Raw genomic sequence first — 15,799 nt, 5'->3', positions numbered from 1 at the left:
CGCGCGGGGTTGGGGGGCGCCTTCCGGGTGGGAGAGGAGGTCGAAGTAGCGCTTGGGGCGGAGCAGAGGGGGGCGGGGTCCTGTGTGGGCGGGGGTAGGCAAGGGGCGGGGCCGAGAGGGCCACGGGGGTGGGCCTTGAAGAGGCGGGGCCGAAAGGGCCAAGGGGCGTGCCTTGAAGGGGCGGGGCTAGAGGTAAGCTGAGGGGCAAAGGGGCCCTTGCTCCCGACAGAGCTGGGGGGGGGGGGGGGGGAGGGCATAGCCTAAAAAGACATGGAGGGAGGGATGGTTTTCGGTACAGGAACAGACTTGCCCCCCTCCTAAGAAAAGGTTGCAAAATACCAGTAAGGTAAATTTTGGAAATTCAGGCTTTCAGGCAAATGGGAAATTCCGAGGGGAGGCACCCCACTCCCCAAGAACACCTTATTTCTCTAATCTCCAAGGAAAGAGCACTGGATTAGGAGTCAGGACATCTGTGTTTCCTGGCACTGCCACTTACTGGCTCTGTGACCTTGGATAATCTCGTAATCTTTCCGAGCCTCAGTTTCCTCATCTGTCAAATGGGGTTGAGAGGAATACCTACCTTACAGTGTTGTGGGGAATTACTCGGATAAAGGGTATGAACATGTTTTTAAACTGTAGAGGGAAGGGCTGTGTTATTATGAGATGTTATCATTCTTCTCTCTTTTTCTTCCCAGAGACCCCCCCGGCCGCCCTCCTCCTTCCCTTGTTCCTGTGGCTGGGGGGGTACCCCCTCCCTCCACGCCATGGAGCCATCTCCTCTCTCTCCCAGTGGGGCAGCACTCCCCCTGCCTCTGTCACTGGCCCCACCCCCACTGCCCCTGCCTGCAGCTGCAGTGGTCCACGTGTCCTTCCCTGAGGTGACCAGTGCCCTTCTGGAGTCCCTCAATCAGCAGCGGCTACAGGGCCAGCTCTGCGATGTGTCCATCCGAGTGCAGGGCCGGGAGTTCAGGGCTCATCGTGCTGTCCTGGCTGCCTCCTCCCCTTACTTCCACGACCAGGTTTTACTCAAGGGCATGACCTCCATCTCTCTGCCCAGCGTCATGGACCCGGGCGCCTTCGAGACTGTCTTGGCTTCCGCTTACACTGGTCGCCTCAGCATGGCTGCTGCTGACATTGTCAACTTCCTCACAGTGGGGTCGGTGCTCCAAATGTGGCACATCGTGGATAAGTGCACTGAACTCCTCCGCGAAGGCCGGGCCTCAGCCACCACCACCACCATCACCACTGCTGCTGCCACTTCTGCCACTGTCCCTGGTGCTGGGGTCCCATCGGGGAGTGGGGCCACTGTGGCCCCTGCCACCATGGGCTCTGTGCGCTCCCATGCCTCCAGCCGAGCCAGTGAGAATCAGTCCCCCAGCAGCAGCAACTACTTCAGCCCCCGAGAGTCCACTGATTTCTCATCTTCTTCCCAAGAGGCATTTGCAGCTTCTGCAGTGGGCAGTGGGGAACGTCGAGGAGGTGGCCCTGTATTCCCAGCCCCTGTGGTTGGCAGTGGCGGGGCTACCTCTGGGAAGCTGCTGCTGGAGGCAGATGAGCTCTGCGATGATGGGGATGGGAGAGGTGCTGTGGTCCCTGGGGGTGGGCTCCGGCGGCCCACCTATGCACCCCCCAGCATCATGCCACAGAAACACTGGGTATATGTGAAGCGGGGTGGAAATAGCCCAGCACCGGCACCCCTCGTTCCCCAAGACCCAGATCTGGAAGAGGATGAGGAGGAGGAAGACCTGGTGTTGACCTGTGAGGATGATGAAGATGAAGAGCTTGGGGGTGGCTCCAGGGTTCCCGAGGCTGGAGGACCAGAGGCTACCCTTAGCATAAGTGATGTCCGGACCCTGACTGAGCCACCGGACAAGGGAGAGGAGCAGGTCAATTTCTGTGAGTCCTCCAATGACTTTGGCTCCTATGAGGGTGGGGGTCCTGGGGCGGGGCTTGATGATTCTGGGGGGCCAACCCCTTCCTCCTATGCCCCCTCCCACCCTCCGAGGCCCCTGCTTCCCTTGGACATGCAGGGCAACCAGATCCTGGTCTTCCCATCGTCTTCATCCTCCTCTTCCTCCTCACAGGCCCCAGGCCAGCCACCAGGGAACCAAGCTGAACACGGGGCGGTGACCCTGGGGGGCACCTCAGCAGGGAGCCTGGGCATGCCGGGTGGTGCTGGGGGGACCCCTGGAGGGGCAGGCAGTGGGGATGGGAATAAGATCTTTTTGTGCCACTGTGGGAAGGCCTTCTCCCACAAAAGCATGCGAGATCGGCATGTGAACATGCACCTCAACCTGCGGCCCTTTGACTGCCCCGTGTGCAACAAAAAGTTTAAGATGAAGCACCACCTGACCGAGCACATGAAGACACACACAGGTCTCAAACCCTACGAGTGTGGCGTCTGTGCCAAGAAGTTCATGTGGCGAGACAGCTTCATGCGCCACCGGGGACACTGTGAGCGCCGGCACCGCCTGGGCGGGGGCGGACCCGGACCCGGAGGGCCCGCTGGGCCAGCCCTGCCGCCCAAGAGAGAGTCTCCTGGAGTGGGTGGGGGCAGCGGCGACGAGGCGAGTGGGGCCACACCCCAGTCCAGCCGAAGGGTCTGGTCCCCACCCAGTGTCCACAAGGTGGAGATGGGCTTTGGTGGAGGAGGAGGAACAAACTGAAGGGGGGGGCTCCTGGAGGCAGCTTTCGGGGAAGAGGAAACCGGGAGCACCAGCCAGGGGCGCTGTGGCCCTCAGGTGATCTCCCACCACGCTTACTGTCTTCCTTATCTCTACCGGACTTGTATATATTTTGGAGGGGGAACAATGTTGCACCATCGGCCACCCCATTCCATCCCTCAGCCCCTCTCCCACAAAGTATCCCTGGAACTAAGTCCTTCCTTTCCCTCAGCTCCAGACTAGGGCGCATATGGTGGTGGGGGGAGGGAAAGGGGCTATGGAGCATCCTGGAGTCACAGGGTCAAGGGTCAGGTGGTTGTAGTCTGTACCTGAAGTCTGTGTTTGTGTTGTTGTGGGGACCAGGTTTTGAGCCCCACCCTTGTCCTAGAACCTACCCCACCCCGCTAAGGACGTGCCCTTTATTTCCACCCTAATCCCTCCTATCTCTCCTTGGGGGACCTCCAACTGGATTCTCATTGAGGAGGGAGTGAAGACAAGGAGGGAATATAAATCGTAAGAATACAAGGTTTTTATTTTAAATCTTATTTTTTTTAAAATGGTGATTAAAATATTTATTGGTCATTTCACTTGGCTTGCCAACAGCCCCTATGTGTTTGCTGGGGATCCAAAGCAGGTTGGGGAAAGCGGAGTAACGGTTCTCTAGGAAGTAGTTTCTGGAAGGAGGGCACCGAGGGGGAGCCTAGGGTTGGGGAGGGTTTCTGGAAGTGGGTGGTGCTGTGTGGTCCAAGAGGGAGGGGCGGGGCGGGGCGGGGCTGAGGTCCCCAGATCAGAACTGGAGATAGTGTTCCGGGATCTGTGCCTGGCCTGTGCGGAAAGCACCTGCCTCCCACGTGGCCTCACCCAACCAGAGGGGATTTCCGGCGACTCTCCAGCCGGCCTTTCAAAGAAAATGAAAGTGAAAGGGAGAAGTGGAGGTTTCAGAGCTGAGCAGATCGCTGCGCCATGAAGCCCCTGTCTCTGCTCCTCTCCATGGCTTTGGGTGAGCGAACCCCGAGACTCTGCTCAAGAACAGGGAAGAGGCGGAGGGAGGTGACCCACCACGCGCCAGACGCTGGGGGTGCGGGACGAGGGTCGCCTGACCTCTGGACCGCTCCCTCACTCGTGCCCCTCTCCTCCAGGCTTGGTGACCGCCGTCTCGGCGGGACCCGCGGTGATAGAGTGCTGGATGGTGGAGGACGCGGGCGGGGGCCGCCTGACCAAGAAACCCGCCGCACTGCTGCTGCGCCAGGGCCCAGGGAGACTACCTCCCCGGCCGGACCTCGAACCCGAGCTCTACCTCAAAGTGCGCGGTGAGTCATCCCGGACTCGCCCTCAACTCCCACTTCCACCGAAACCCCCTCCTCTTTAGGTCGCACTGTGACCTCAGGCCTCAGTTTCCCCTTTAAAATGAGCCTGGATTACCTGTAAATCTCTCACTACTGGGTAGTTTGTGCATTTGGAATTCCCTGGACGCTGCCCTCCCCGTCGCGTTCCTGGTGGTGACTACAGCAGCAATTCCCTTGTCCGCGCTCACAGACCCCGCGGGAGCCCTGCAGGCTGCCTTCAGGCGGTACCCCTCGGACGCCCCTGCGCCACACTGCGAGATGAGCCGCTACCTCCCGCTCCCTGCCTCAGCGAATTGGGCCAGTGGCTTGACCCCGGAGCAGAGCTGCCCTCGGGCCCTGGATGGGACTTGGCTCATGGTCAGCGTGTCCAGCCCGATCTTAAGTCTCTCCAGCTTCCTGAGACCAGAGTCCGAGCCTCAGCCGGAACCTAATCTCATCACCATGGTAACAGGTAGCTGGGACGGGGAAGTAGAGGTGAACGGGTAGATTCTAAGGGTCTAGATCTGCCTGTGATTCGCTCTGTGGAACTTAATTGGAACTAATTGGGGCTTAGTTTCCTTACTTGTAAAGCAAGGCGGTTCGGCTAAGATTAAACAATCTACCGCTAACAGCTTACTCTAGCTCCTGCCCAGTTGAAAACAACCACCCACAACCTGCGGTTTGGGGGTGGGGCTTCGTGGAGTTCCCAGGGGCAGAGCTTTGGGAAGAGTGGCTGACTTTCCCTACACTGGACGTTGAGTAACTTGTAAGGGAATCGGGTTTGGGAGGGGCTCAGAAGCAAGAAAATTTTTTTCTCCTCTCCTCCTGGATCTTTATCTTGCGTTTCACTCTGTTTCAAAAACCAGGGTTCAAGCCCCATCCGTGCCCACATCCGGAACTTGTGCACTTAGCAAAACAAAGGCTCTTGCGCTCTAGAGCGTTGACATTTTCTGACTGCCCCTTTCCTATAGTTCGTGAGGATGCGCTGATTCTGTGGTCACCAAATGGTGGACTTGGAGGAAGAGACAGGGCAGGAGACCTCATGGTTTCCACTGCAAAGACCCATTTCTGTGCATGGTGCAACGCGGTTTTGACGCCCAGGGGTCTGGCACTTTGCTGAGAGGAGGCATGAGAAGGAAGTGGGCAGATAAAAACAATCAACTGGGTATCTAGGAGCTCACCTTTCTCGCAGCAGAAGGTGGGTAGGATATGAGTAGTCATTGGCTTCCCTCAATCTTGTGCGACTTTTTTTAAAAGTTTAAAGTTGATTTAAATTTTATATATGTATGTTAAGTAATCTCTACGCTCAGCCTGGGGCTCAAACTCAAGACCCTGAGATCAAAAGCCACATGCTCTTTGGACTGAGCCAGCCAGGCTTCCCTTGTGCCATTGTTTGTAAATGACACAGCCCGACCAGCAGATAAACCCCAGCTGAGGGCTGTACCCTCCCTTCCCTTCCCTAGGACCGTTTTCCTGCTACCCTCCTCCCTGAGAGTGAATCACCTACAGGACCAGGGAAAGGGACTCAGCAACTCCCTAATCACCTCTGCCTACACTTCTGTTCTTAGCTCCCAGGACCCACCCTAGGCAGGGGCAGAGGCAAACTGCTCCTTGTGGGGATAGTAGCTCTCTCCAGTGGCAAGGAGTATTTCCCAGGGCTTCTGGCTTCACTGAGGTAGGGGTGACAACATACTTTTTCTCTGAGTCTGTTTTTCCAACTGTAAAATGTGGATGCTGTTTCCTATCCACCTTTCTGTTGTGACTATCATGTGACTATCATATCACTTTGTTAATGTATTCACTGGTTCAATATTTATTAGCACCAAGGATAAATTAGGGCCCAGTGGTTCTCAGTCCAGGCTGCAAGTAAGAGTCCTGTTGGAAGTTTCTAAAATGTACTGAATATAGGGACGCCTAGGTGGCTCAGTCGGTTGTGTTAGCCTCTTGCTTTAGGCTCAGGTCATGATCTCATGGTTGGTGAGTTCCGGCCCGAGGAGGGGATTTTCTCTCTCTCTCTCTCTCTCTCTGCCCCTCCCTCATTCATGTACCAGAGCTCACTCACTCTCTCAAAATAAATAAATAAACTTAAAAAAATAATAAAATACACTGAATCCTACCACTCCAGGAGAATTAAGTCAGAATCTTGGGGTAGCCCTGGACATTTTTAAGAGTCAAGAACACGATCAGGGGGCACCTGGGTGGCTCCCTCAGTTAAGCTGCTGACTCTTGATTTCCACTCAGGTCATGATCTCAGGGTTCCTGAGTTTGAGCCCTGGGTCAGGCTCTGCAGGACCCTGTCTGTCTCCCTCTGCCCCTTCCACTTGTGTGTGCTCTCTCTCTCTCTCTCCTCTCTCTCTCTGGAAAACAAAACAAAAAAAAGGTGATCAGATGTAGATTCTGCTCTCTACAAGGTTCTCAGCAGGTTTGTCATGGGTAATTGTAATGTAGAGTAGAAAGCAATTTGGGCCATTAGAGTAGTACAGATAGGGAGCCATGAGAGAGCCCAGGTGGGACAATTCTCTGCTTCTCACAGACCCCTGGGGGTAAAAACTAGTTGCTGTGCTCAGTCTTCCTTTTCAAGCATTTCTGCTTGATTAGGGATTTAAGAAAATGAAAGTTGTTGTTTTAATGTAAAATTTAAAATGAATCTTTCTAGTGTCACAGATCATTGGTAATTTTGCTAATACACATTTAGACAGTATTTCTTATCAAATAGTTCAAAATGTTTGTTGACAAATACACTGTCCTAACGCAGTTTGTGTGTATGGTATTTAATTCTCATTTTTTAAAAAACAATTGTGGGGCGCCTGGGTGGCTTGGTCGGTTAAGCGTCCGACTTCGGCTCAGGTCATGATCTCACGGTCCGTGAGTTCGAGCCCCGCGTCGGGCTCTGTGCTGACAGCTCAGAGCCTGGAGCCTGTTTCAGATTCTGTGTCTCCCTCTCTCTCTGACCCTCCCCCATTCATGCTCTGTCTCTCTCTGTCTCAAAAATAAATTAACGTTAAAAAATTCAGAAAACCTTTGGGGTACCTGGGTGGCTCAGTTGGTTAAGCTTCTGACTCTTGATCTAGGCTCAGGTCATGATCTCACTGTTTGTGAGACCGAGCCCCACATAGGTTTCTGTGCCAACAGCTCAGAGCCTGCTTGGGATTCTGTCTCTCCATCTCCCTCTGTTCCTCTGCTGCTCGCACTCTGTCTCTCAAAATAAATAAATAAACTTAAAAAAAGAAACATTGTCATAAACAAACCACACAATAATTCCTTAATATCAGTTAATTCCTAGCCCATATTAAAATTTTCCCAGTTGTCTCAGTGATGTTATTTTACAGCTGGTTTGCTTGAATCAGGGTCAAAAACAGTTCTATATATCATATTTGGTTGTTGCATCTACTTGGGTTGCTTTAACAAAATATCACAGAATAGATGTCTTAATATTTATTTTCCCACAGTTCTGGAGGCTAGAAGTCTGAGATCAAGTCTAAGATTAAGGTGTTCGCAGGGTTGGTGTCTGATGAGAGCTCTCTCCTTGTGGTTGCAGATGGCCACTTCTGGTTGTGTCCTCATGGAGGAGAGAAAGTGAGCTCTGCTGTTGCTTCCTTTTCTTAAAAGGACATCAGCATATCAGGTTAGGGCCCTATGTTAATGATCCCATTTAACCATTATCACCTCTTCACAGCCCCTATCTCCAAATACAGCTTACTCTGAACAACTGTGTGTATTGGGGGTGGGGGGTGGCTATAGGCGCTGACCCCGCCCCCAGCAGTCGAAAATCTCTGTGTACTTGACTTTCCCAAAAGTTAACCATTCATAGCTTACTGTTGACTGAAAATCTTACTGATAATGTAAACAATGATTAACACATGTTTTGTTATATGTATCACATACTGTATGTTTACAGTAAGCTAAAGAAAAAATATTATTAAGAAAATTAATCATAGGGGCGCCTGGGTGGCTCAGTCGGTTAAGCGTCCAACTTTGACTCAGGTCATGATCTCACGGTTTGTGGGTTCCAGCCCCACGCTGGGCTCTGTGCTGATGACTTGGGAGCCTGGAGCCTGCTTCGGATTCTGTGTCTCCCACTCTCTCTGGCCCTCCTCTGCTTGTGCTCTGTCTCTCTCTCTCTTAAAAATGAATAAACATTAGGAAAAAAAAAAAAAGAAAATCATAAAGAAAATACATTTATAGTATTGTACTGTAAAAAAAAAACCCAAAACCCTGCATATAAGTGGACCCTCACAGTTCAAACTTGTGTTGTTCAAGAGTCAACAGTTTAGTCACACTGGCCAGGAAGGCTTCAACAATGAACTTGGGGGGTGGGGTGGGGCGTGTATCACAGGCATTCAGTCCACAACAGTTTTGTCTCTTGTCTCTTTTATTCTATAATTGCTCCCCCCAGCCCCCCAAATGGTACTGGTTTGTCACTTGTTCTGTAGAATTTCCTACATTCTGTATTTGGCCAAGTATTTCTTCATCGTGTCACTTGATTAGGTTTGGATTTAAATTTTTTTCTGTAATACTTTATAATAGTTGTTACCATTCACTTTATTAACAGCAAAGCAAAAACCTATGTAATACAAGCCATAAAAACAGGTACAAATTTCCATTTGTATTTTTCAGAGTCCAGTTTGTAGGATGCAGGTCTAAAATTGCTCCATCAACCCATTTTAAAGTTTATTTATTTATTTAGTGAGAGAGAGCGGGGGAGGGGCAGAGAGGGAGAGAAGGAATCCTCAACAGGCTCCGCACTGCCAGCGCAGAGCCCGGTGTGGGGCTTGAACCCCCAAACCGTGAGATCATGACCTGAGCCCAAACCAAGAGTCGGACACTCAACCAACTGAGCCACCCAGGTGCCCCTCCATCAACCCATATTAAAGAGCACTGTTAGCTTCAGGGTTAACCTGTAAAACCTTCAGATTTTGTTTATTAAAATCATATGGGTTTTTGACAATTCAAGAGTCTGTTTTTGGATTTTAATAAACTAAGTGAATTACCTACTTTATTTTTAATTTATTCAACAAAAACTCCCATAACATTGAGAGAAGTTTAACCTTGTAGTGCTCAGAAACTAGGATTAAAAATTGCATAATCACAAGAGAAGAAAGAGGACTTTTATGGGAAGGACCCAAACATCCTGGGAGGAGGTAGCAGTGGACCTGACCTTGTGGGACATGAAGTATTTAGATGTTTGGGAGAAAATGGGGAAGGACATTATAAACCGAAGGAACCTATGACCGTAGCAAAGAATGGCCCAATGATTAGAGTTTCTTTCTTTTTAAAAAAATTTTTTTAGGGGCGCCTGGGTGGCGCAGTCGGTTAAGCGTCCGACTTCAGCCAGGTCACGATCTCGGGGTCCGTGAGTTCGAGCCCCGCGTCGGGCTCTGGGCTGATGGCTCAGAGCCTGGAGCCTGTTTCCGATTCTGTGTCTCCCTCTCTCTCTGCCCCTCCCCCGTTCATGCTCTGTCTCTCTCTGTCCCAAAAATAAATAAACGTTGAAAAAAAAATTAAAAAAAATTTTTTTTTTTTAATGTTTATTTTTGAGAGGTGGGGGAGGGACAGAGAAAGAGGGAGACACAGAATCTGAAACGGGCTCAGGCTCTGAGCTGTCAGCACAGAGCCCGACGCGGGGCTCGAACTCACGAGTTGTGAGATCACGACCTGAGCCGAAGTCAGACGCTTAATCAACTGAGCCACCCAGGCGGCCTGATTAGAATTTCTACTAGTCACAAGAAAGGGATTCTCTAGAGCCTGTCCTTAGGGTGCAAGAGAAGTCTGGACAGATAGGTTGGCAGGTGGATTATCAAGTACCCTGAGATCTGGGCTTTATAAGTGATAGTGAACCATCAGAAGTGTGTGCGCCATTGTCCCAAAAGCCAGGCTTTTTAAAACTTAATTCTTACAAAAGTAGGCAAGGATCAGATCACTGGACTAATGAGAAAAATATGGATTAAATGATTTCTTCGAGATACCCAGCAAGTCTGTGGTGATGATGACGACAACAGTAATGAAAATAGTAACACCTGACATTCACTGAGCATTTTCTATGGCCAGGTCTTATTCTAAGCATTTTATAGACATGATCCCATTTATTCCTCTCAACAGCCATAGAAACTAGGTACTGATATCATCTCCATGTCACAGATGAAGAAATCTGAGACAGAGCACTTTGGTAACTTGTCCAAGAACAGCTTGTAAGAAACTAGGCCAGGAATGGAGCCTGGGCCATTTAGCTTCAGCCTGTGCCTTTAGTTGCTGGCTTCCTAGGCAGCTGGGTTTTTTAAACAGGCAAGTGACTGGATCAGAATTGTAGCGACACTGTGTGGCTCCAGTGTGGATGATGAATTGAAGAAGAGAGAGACCAAGGATAGGAAGGCCCGAGAGGAGGCTGTAATTGTCCAAATGTATGTTGGTGAGAACTTGAGTTGGAAACAGGTGAGGTCTATTTGGAAGACAGAATTAGGGCCTGGTTGGGATAGTACACAGTATGTTATGTTTGGCAATTTACTCATCGTCTCCCTTACTAGACTGTAAGAAATCTGAAGGCAGGGACTGCCTGTCACTGCTCAGTCCTCTGCCTTGAACATCACAGGTACTCAATAAATATTAGTTGAGTGAAAGCATTAGAGAGGATGGAGTCTTAGTGACTCCAAGCCCTTTAGCATGGGGAGGGGGGGGCGGGTGCGGGGCTGATGGTGATCATTCATCAAGGCAGAGAGAATGGGCATTGGAACAGGAGGAGGGAATGTTGATGGGGAGAGATGCTGTCGAGTTGGGGCACGTTCGGTTGGTCTGGCTGATGGTCAAGTGTAACCACAGCAAACACTTTGGTAGACTTACTGTATTCTGGGTACCGTTCTAAGTGCCTTTCATATATAGGTGCCTTTGTTATCCAGAATCAGGAAATGAATAATTCCGGGTAGCAAGAGGCATTATATGATTTAATCTTCACTACAACCCCGTAAGATAGGCACTGTGATCATCATCATTATTCCCTCTTAGGAGATTCAGCTGAGCCACGGAAAAGTGAAACAACTGGTCTACAGGACCATATAAATAGCAGTCAAAAAGTACTCTGTACGGCACCATAGGATTGACATCCCTGAGTCTTCACAGTCTTCACCAGTGACAAGAGTGAGCTTTAAGGCTTTAAGGCCTCAAAAGCTCTTTAAAGCCTAAAGGCTCTTGAAGGGTGGTGCATGGGGACTGGGCTGGTTCAGGCTGTGTCAGAAGTGCTCTCAGAGCCCACTGAGTGGGCTGTGTGCTCAGCCCAGCCTTCAAGGACTGTCCCCACTCCCTGCCCCTATTCATCTCTAGCTGTATCTGCTCACTCTCAGCTACTTTGGGTCCCACCCAGTCCCAGAACAAAGGGGATTTGCAGGGAGGACTAGAAGATGGAATCAGAAAAGGAGGTGTTCTCTGAGGGCTGGGTGAATTCTAGTTGTATCTTCCCTATAACTCTATTTGTCTATTTTTCCCTTTCTTTTTCTCTCCCTCATGCCCTTTCCCCTCCCTCCTCTCCCCATCTTCCCCAGCTGTGCTGACTGTCCTCACCCACACCCCCACCCCTCGGATCCGACTGGGACAAGATGCTCTGCTGGACTTGAAGTTTGCCTACATGCCCCCCACCTCTGAGGCCGCAACATCTCTGGCCCCAGGTCCCCCTCCCTTTGGGCTGGAGTGGCGACGCCAGCACCTGGGCAAAGGGCACCTACTCCTGGCTGCAACGCCTGGGCTGAGTGAGCAAATGCCACCTGCCCAAGAGGGGGCAGTGGCATTTGCTGCTTGGGATGATGATGAGCCGTGGGGTCCGTGGACTGGAAATGGGACCCTCTGGCTGCCTGCAGTGCAGCCCTTCCAGGAGGGCACCTATCTGGCCACTGTACACCTGCCATACCTGCAAGGGCAGGTCGCTCTGGAGCTTGCTGTACAGAGTGAGTTGGGGTCCAGGGGTCCCCACGGGTAAAGGATGGGCACTGGCATTATGGGGACATCATGATGGAAGAGGGATAGGGGAGAAGAGGGTGCTGGGTGAGTGATGGGAGGTAGATTGGGGTCCCTGGGCTTCAGAGGGGCAATGGTGGAAGTCCCTGGGAATCTGAGTGACTGGGATAAAGGTTCCCAAATCTGAGGAAGAGGCGTCCCTGGGATTGAGGGTTTTAGCGTGGGAATCCCTCTGAAGCACCAGTGGGGAGACAGCGGGTTCCCCATCCTAGGAGAGAAAAACTCAAACCCAGTTTGGGGGAAGCCATGGGGCAAACTGAGGGTCTCCATGGGAGGACAATGTGGATTGATTCCCCCCATGCTCCTTTCATGTTTTCTCCCCAGAGCCACCCAAAGTATCCCTGACACCGGCACCTCTTGTATGGGCTACTCGGGGGGAGGCACCCCCCCAGTTGCAATGCCTCGTGTCCCACTTCTATCCCTCTGAGGGTCTGGAAGTGGAGTGGGAGCTCCGGGGTGGCCCAGAGGGCAGCTTTCAGAAGGCTGAGGGGCAGAAGTGGCTCTCTGCCCTGCTCCACCACTCAGACGGCACCGTCAGCCTCTCCGCGCACCTGCAGCCGGTCCCCATAACTGCCGAGCATCATGGGGCACGCTATGCCTGTCGTGTCCACCACCCCACCCTGCCGGCCTTGGGGCGCAGCGCAGAGGTCACCCTGGAGGTGGCAGGTAAGAGCCAGGAGGAGGATGGAATGACCGGGGCGGGCGCCCCGGGAAGATACTAAGGGGTTCACTTTTCTCCCTTCCACCTGCCAGGTCTGTCTGGGCCCACCCTGGAGGATGGTGTAGGCCTCTTCCTGTCTGCCTTTCTCCTCCTCGGGCTCATCAAAGCACTGGGCTGGGCTGGTGAGTGTGAGTCCCACCTAGACCCTGACCCCCACTGTGACCATGACAGTCCCTGCCTACTCCCAGAAGCCTGACACCTATCCCTCTCAATCTCATCTCCCCCATCCCATCCCTCACTCCCCCATCCCATCCCTTCTCAATCTCTCTCCACAGCTGCCTACATGTGTACTTCGAAGGATTCAAAGGAGAAGGTAATAGCTCTCCTCTTCTTTTCTTTCCCTTTTCATTTGAGACCCTCCCTGCAACTCCTCACTGGTAGAGGAAGGCTCTGGCTTCCACTGGCATGGTGGGCAGAACCTGAACTTGGAATTCACACACACCTGGGTTGACTCCTGCCACTTTGAATATTCCATTTAACCAACACCTCAGTTTCCTTGGGTGTGAGGGTAAAAAAAAAAAAAAAAATTACTTAGGCAGCACTGTCCAACAGAAATATGATACAAGCCACATATGTACATTTAAATAATCTAGCAGCCACATCAAAAAGGTAAGAAGAGGTGCACCTGGATGGTTCGGTCAGTTAAGCGGCTGACTCTTGATCTCAGCTCAGGTCTTGATCTCAAGGTTTTGAGTTCAAGTCCTGCATTGGGCTGCACACTGGGCATGAAGCCTACTTAAAGAAAAGCAAAAAAACCCCAAAAAACAAAAAACATCAAAAAAAAACCCGGTAAAATTAATTTTTTTAAGCGATTAATTTTGAGAGAGAGAGAGAGCATGTGCACACGTACAAGTTGGGGGTTGGGTAGAGAGAGAGAAGGGAGACACAGAAGCCGAAGCAGTCTCCAGGCTCTGAGCTGCCAGCCCAGAGCCCAACGTGGGGCTCGAACTCCCGAACCACGAGGTCATGACCTGAGCCGAAGTCAGATGCTTAACTGACTGAGCCACCCAGGCGCCCCTAAAATTAATTTTAATAATACTCTTTCAGACTAGGCACATTTCAAATGTTCAAGAGACACATGTGGATGGTGTCTACTGTATAGACAGCAGAGCCTCTGAAGGCTGTTGGGAGGATTAAGCAAAAGCCCTTGGCAGTATCTGCCAGGCAGAAAACCCCCTGAAACTGTGAGCCCCATTCTTCTGCCACCCTCTGTGCCCATGATGGTGCATTTATCTCTGGACTGATCATGAGCATTTCATGTCACTTCCTAAAACCCGGCATTCCTCACCTCCTTTTTATTTCTCTTCCAGAAAGCCCAGTGAGAACACTCACCACCATCCTGGGGAAGCCACCGTCATCTCTGGTTTGAGCTACTGTACTAGCTCCACCAAATAGTACACCATCATCTGCTCATGCTCCCTCCAACCTCTCTCTCTCCAAGGAGCGGCTGGAATGCTTTTTTTAAAGGACACAAATCTACAGCATTTCCCTTCTTAGAGCTCTAAGGCAGTGGTTCTCGATTTTTGTTGTTGTTTTTCATCTCCGGACCACTTAAAAACGGTCAGGAACTCTAAAGAACCTTTGCTTATGTGGGTTATAAACTAGATATTAATGATACTAGAACTTAAAACTGAGAAAAATTTAACACAAGAACACATAAGCACGCATTCCATTAGCTGTGAGGACGATGAGGTCAATACTCAGCTGCTGGGAAACTCCACAGTACATTGTTTTTAGAGAATGAGAATGAAAAAGGCAAGTAACATCTTAGTATTGTTATGAATAGCCTTAATTTCATAAACCCACTGAAACAGTCTCCAGGACCACTGGGACAGGCGTCACATTTGGGGAACCAGTGCTCTAGAAGCTAAATCCGTTCTTGTCCTGGCCTGTGCATCTCCCACGTTGGAGCCACTGCTTGCCTCTTCAACCCCACCTCTGCCCTCCAGCCCTCCCCTCAATGTTCACCACACCGATGGCTATTCCTTTTCTCCAACGGCTCCCACCTTCCCTGGTCTGTTCCCTTTGTCTGTTCTGCCCTCGCCCTCTCTGGGCTCCAGGACAGCCTCGTTATTCCCTCAGACCGCTGCGTGTTCCTCCTGTGCGGTTCGTCAGTTGTATTTAAGTGATTGTACGAGTCGTTGTTAAATGCCTGTCTCCCTTTCCGGACCGTCGGCTCCTCAAAGGCAAGGACGTGCGGGTCTGTCCACTGCTGTGTCCCCGCTGCGGCACAGGGCCGGGCGCCCACTGGAGGGCGCTCATCAGAAGAAATTAGTCTTTTTTACATTCTAAGTATTGAACAGCAAGTGTTGGGTCAGGTAACTACTGGACGAAGGAAGCGGCGGCTTGGCCTAGGGACGTCCGAGGGGCAGGACAGTCGGCCAGGCCGCTGGAATAAAGTTATGCTCTGGTGCTCCCAACACGGTGTCTCCTTCCACGCCACGGGTCCCCTCTGCAAGCACAGACTCTTACAGTCACTTCTGGTTCCTGCCAATCTCCCCGACCTCTCAAACGTTTTGGCGACACCCGATCCTCCGGAACAGTTCGGGGTCGGGCGCCACCCAAGGCGGGGAGGACGCCCTCTAGCAAAGTGCACTGGGGGTGGGCAGAAGGGAGCCCAAATACCAGCGCCGAGCGCCGGAAACCCGGGAGTGTCGAATCTGGAACCGGATGTGTCGACTTCCTGCTCCGCCCCCTTGCGAGAGGGCCGGAACCCAGCGCTCTTCGGAAAACGCGGAGTGGATTCCGGTCCGCTACACGCGTGGGTGTGGGTTGGGAGTGTAACCCCGCGGGGTGGAGTAACCGATCCCTCTCCACCTAAAGCACTTCCCACGGTTGTTTTAGCCTCGGCGTTGTGTAGTGGGGAGGGGAATGTCAAATTCGGCCCCTGTCCTCCCTCGGGAGCTGGAGACCGGCATCCATTCCAATTAAGTGTGGGGCGAAGAGGGCTCCAGGATCCCCGAGTAGGGGGTCCCGAGCACAGCGGAGCTGGGGACCCGGGCTCCTGGGTTCTGGCCGCTGGGCATCCAGGGCTCCCCTAGTCCGCAACCCTGGCTCCTGTCCTCACTTCCTTCCCTTTTTGGCTCCTGCTG

At 51.8% G+C, this 15,799-nt stretch overlaps 2 protein-coding genes across 3 annotated transcripts; both read left to right on the top strand.

The window, feature by feature from the left end:
• The first annotated feature begins 324 nt into the window (after positions 1–324).
• LOC122489397 (TAP binding protein) lies at positions 325–15,127 on the top strand. Of its 2 annotated transcripts, XM_043591138.1 has the most exons (8): positions 325–3,663; positions 3,803–3,973; positions 4,200–4,460; positions 11,518–11,916; positions 12,311–12,652; positions 12,740–12,829; positions 12,983–13,020; positions 14,018–15,127. In XM_043591138.1, exons 1-8 carry the CDS (start codon positions 3,627–3,629, stop codon positions 14,027–14,029), a joined length of 1,350 nt encoding a protein of 449 aa, XP_043447073.1. In that variant the 5' UTR covers positions 325–3,626; the 3' UTR covers positions 14,030–15,127. The 2 variants fall into 2 exon arrangements, with proteins under 2 accessions (XP_043447073.1, XP_043447071.1); XM_043591136.1 differs by lacking the exon at positions 12,983–13,020 and having other exon boundaries at positions 3,444–3,663.
• ZBTB22 (zinc finger and BTB domain containing 22) lies at positions 765–3,250 on the top strand. The gene has a single exon (XM_043591134.1). The coding sequence runs from the start codon at positions 765–767 to the stop codon at positions 2,664–2,666; it is 1,902 nt and encodes a 633-aa protein (XP_043447069.1). The 3' UTR covers positions 2,667–3,250.
• Positions 15,128–15,799: the final 672 nt, after the last annotated feature.

This window comes from Prionailurus bengalensis, chromosome B2 (genome assembly GCF_016509475.1).
Source record: "Prionailurus bengalensis isolate Pbe53 chromosome B2, Fcat_Pben_1.1_paternal_pri, whole genome shotgun sequence".
In the NCBI taxonomy this organism is placed as follows: domain Eukaryota; kingdom Metazoa; phylum Chordata; class Mammalia; order Carnivora; family Felidae; genus Prionailurus; species Prionailurus bengalensis.
The sequence above is the reverse complement of the archived record's forward strand: the minus strand, read 5'-3'. Positions and strand labels throughout refer to the sequence as shown.